The following is a 3,586-nucleotide window of genomic DNA, read 5'->3' on the forward strand; positions in this document are numbered from 1 at the left end:
GACAAGTGTATTAACCTGTCGTAGACTGATGGTGGAACTAGTGACATCTGTTACATCATATTGTTGATACAATTAAAAAACTGCCAGTTAACAAACACTTGGAGCATAGAGAAGTGTATCAACCTGTCGTAGACTGATGGTGTAACTAGTGACATCTGTTACATCATATTGTTGATACAATTAAAAAACTGCCAGTTAACAAACACTTGGAGCATAGAGAAGTGTATCAACCTGTCATAGACTGATGGTGGAACTAGTGACATCTGTTACCTTGTGTTGTTGATACAATTAAAAAACTGCCAGTTAACAAACACTTGGAGCACAGACAAGGGTATTAACCTGTCGTAGACTGATGGTGTAACTAGTGACATCTGTTACATTATATTGTTGATAAAATTGAAAACTGCCAGTTAACAAACACTTGGAGCATAGACAAGTGTATTAACCTGTCGTAGACTGATGGTGGAACTAGTGACATCTGTTACCTTGTGTTGTTGATACAATTACAAAACTGTCAGTTTACAACCACTTGGAGCATAGACAAATGAATTACCCTGCTGTAGACTGATGGTGGAACTAATCTTGTTGGGGTCTAAAGAGTTGTTGCATTTGTTTGGAATTGTTCTGTTGAACATTACTAGAATTTACATATTCTCCATTTCTGATACATTTTTGTGACACACTAAAGGGCATATTTTTATGTAGAACATTTTGGTTTGTGGCTGTGTGCATTTTTGTTTTTAGTTAGTTTGGATATGAAAGTTCAAGGGACAGATTTAGTTTATGCACACACTAGAAGTATTAAAAATAAAATTGAATAGATAATGTAGGCTGAAGTTATGTTAGTTTTAAATTGTTTAATTTTAAAATGATATTGTTCTTTTCCAATACCCTTAGTGAGAAGAATATAATGTTTGTTTATTTTGGTGAGGTGATTTTTGAGCAGGTTTCTGAAAATAGTTGTACTATAAGTCATGTTTTAATTACATGTATCATGGATATCATTAAACTTCTGATGATAATAAGTACCTAACATTTAGATTTGTGAAGAAGTATATCAATGTAATCAACATTATCAAGTATTTATTATATTTTTGTGATTACTGTGAGACATATGGTAGGCTAGGATTTATTTTTACTCCCACGTGTGTTAAAGAATCACACTTAACTTAATCAAGGCAAAGTTTTAATGTGAAACTTTCGCAATTGAAGCTTCAGCTGATACTTTTAAATGAAAAATGTTTGGTTATGTAACTTGTGGAGTACTTATCTATTTTGTTTCCAACAAATGTTTAAAAATATTTTAGTTACCAATGATTACAAATATTTCTTGAGGATTGGCTGAATTAATCAATGCTTTTTTATGTAAGTTACTAATATGATGACAGGATATAAACCTGAGATAGCTAAAAAGCACTCGTTATGTATGTATCTGTTGCTGCTTTTCTCACGTTTTAAACTTAATATTTGCATGTTTTATTGAACTGTGTCACTTCCCTCTCTATGCTATTTCCTGTTATCATTCCTTGTGACATGGTGGCTCCTTCAGGCTCCAAGCAAGGAGAGGAGGTACATATGATATCTGGTCCACTTGGTATTCTGTCATCCTTATCATCCAGTATGTCCTTTATGTGGCCAAAAAGAGAGTTGAAGACATCTGACCAACAAGTATGCACAGTTATACATCTACAAAAATTTTGTTCTTCAAGTGTCCATGCATAATACTGTTGAATATTTAAAATCTTGAAATTTAATGACAAAATCTCTGTTTTTCAAGTAGGATGCTTAAGGATTTCAGCTAAAAGTAATATACAGAATTCATAATGAATAAGCTTAGTTCTTATTATCTGTCACATAAGGAATTATATCTGATGGAAGATATAACTGGTTATGAGCTTCTATAAGGAAATAGGGTAGACAGTGGCCTAATAAAAGTTTCCTGAGCATGTATTGATATTTTCTGTTAAATTATTATACATAACTACTTTGTACAGTATTTCTGATTCTTTTTTTTGTAAACATTTACATAGATAACTACAGAAGCGATCCCAAGTTTAGTGTCAAAGGTGTTGAGAGAAGAAGTAGCCCACTGGACGAAACAAATGGTCACTGAGCAGGAGACTTACAGGCACAAACAGGTACTAGTTTCTCTTGTATATTGTAGCATTTCAAAAAATGTGTGTTTGTGCAATATGTTTCAGAAAATTAGACCTCTTAGCATGGTAGATGTAGTTTATAAGATTACGTTACAATTCCTTAACATCAAATTGACAGTAGTAATATAAATGAACAGCTTACAGTTTGAGGAGAAATGGTGTTACCAATTCAAATTTATTTCTAAAGAATTTGTAAGTTAAGTCTCAGTAAAGAAGTGCAGGTCCAGTTTTTTAAAGTTAGGATTATTTGTAAATATAGTTTATCTGATTCCTTGAAATTGTAATTAAAAGATTCTTTATTTGTCTTTATAAACTGCTTTTAAATTTGATTTTCTTTAAGTGAGGAATATGTGTTATTAGAATGTAGAATATAGTTAACTATGTAAATTAAACTGGTTCGGTTGCTGTCAACACAGAAACTTGTTTGTAAACAAACCTGATGATGTCATTTTCTAATTTACTGTAGAATTAACATTTTGGAAAAAAGCAAAAAACTTTAGTACATGGATTAACCTTTGAACTTCTTTCTAAGACATAAAACAGTTTGATACCAACTATCATAAAATTCTCATCCCATAAGGTGAAGTATGTATTAAACAATAGTAAAAAATTGTGAACTTAAAGATCCAACTCTAACAAGGAAACAAAACTGCAGAGATATTTGTTCTAATTGAAGAAGATTATATTACTACTGTAATAATGCATGGTTTGAAGTTCAAAAGTTGAATGTTCCTGTAAGGCTGTTAGTTTCAACTGTTAGTACTTACAGTACTAACAGAATAAACATTTCTTCCCTTGTAAGGATGTGATGCCTAAAAATAAAAAAATTTTATCTATAAACTTGCATTTTCTGCTTCTACAGAGAGATCTGGGAAGTGCAATTCAGAAATTAAATGAAGGATCCAAATTTCTGAAAGTTCCTTTAACTGCCTGGAGATTTATCTCATAAATAAAATGATAACCTTTGAGTCTAGTTACAGAATGCTGTATGTGGTAATATGCTACAGAGACATGCACAGTTAGACTGTGTGAAGGCAGTAGAAGCATAGTTTGTAAGAAGGATGATACAGGTTAAATGTACTGAAAGAATGACTGATGAAATAGTATTTAGATCATGTGAACAGGACAGGTAATCATTGCAAGTCGTACAGAGTAAATAACTGAGATTTCTTGGGCAAGAAGTACAAGGAGATGTTATGATACCAACAATAACACAAGTGAGATATCCTGGACATATAGTACGTGGAGGTAGTTTGCTGATGGAAACCAACAATAACACAAGTGAGATATCTTGGACATATAGTACGTGGAGGTAGTCTGCTGATGGAAACCAACAATAAGAGGTGAGATATCCTGGACATGTACTATAAGGAAGTTTGCTGATGGAAACTAACAATAATAGGTGAGATATCTTGGACATGTACTATAAG

The 3,586-nt window shown here is 32.3% G+C and overlaps 1 protein-coding gene across 1 annotated transcript in view; it reads left to right on the plus strand.

The window, feature by feature from the left end:
• The window catches only part of LOC106472763, a gene marked incomplete at its 3' end in the record, with an annotated part of 44,404 nt that overhangs the window by 37,408 nt on the left and 3,410 nt on the right, over positions 1–3,586 (plus strand). Inside the window, exons 10-11 of the mRNA XM_022401296.1 lie at positions 1,550–1,668; positions 2,031–2,138. Of these exons, the coding sequence (XP_022257004.1) occupies positions 1,550–1,668; positions 2,031–2,138 (227 nt within the window). The remainder of the gene's footprint in view (positions 1–1,549; positions 1,669–2,030; positions 2,139–3,586) is intronic.

This window comes from Limulus polyphemus, unplaced genomic scaffold (genome assembly GCF_000517525.1).
Source record: "Limulus polyphemus unplaced genomic scaffold, Limulus_polyphemus-2.1.2 Scaffold5587, whole genome shotgun sequence".
NCBI lineage: Eukaryota > Metazoa > Arthropoda > Merostomata > Xiphosura > Limulidae > Limulus > Limulus polyphemus.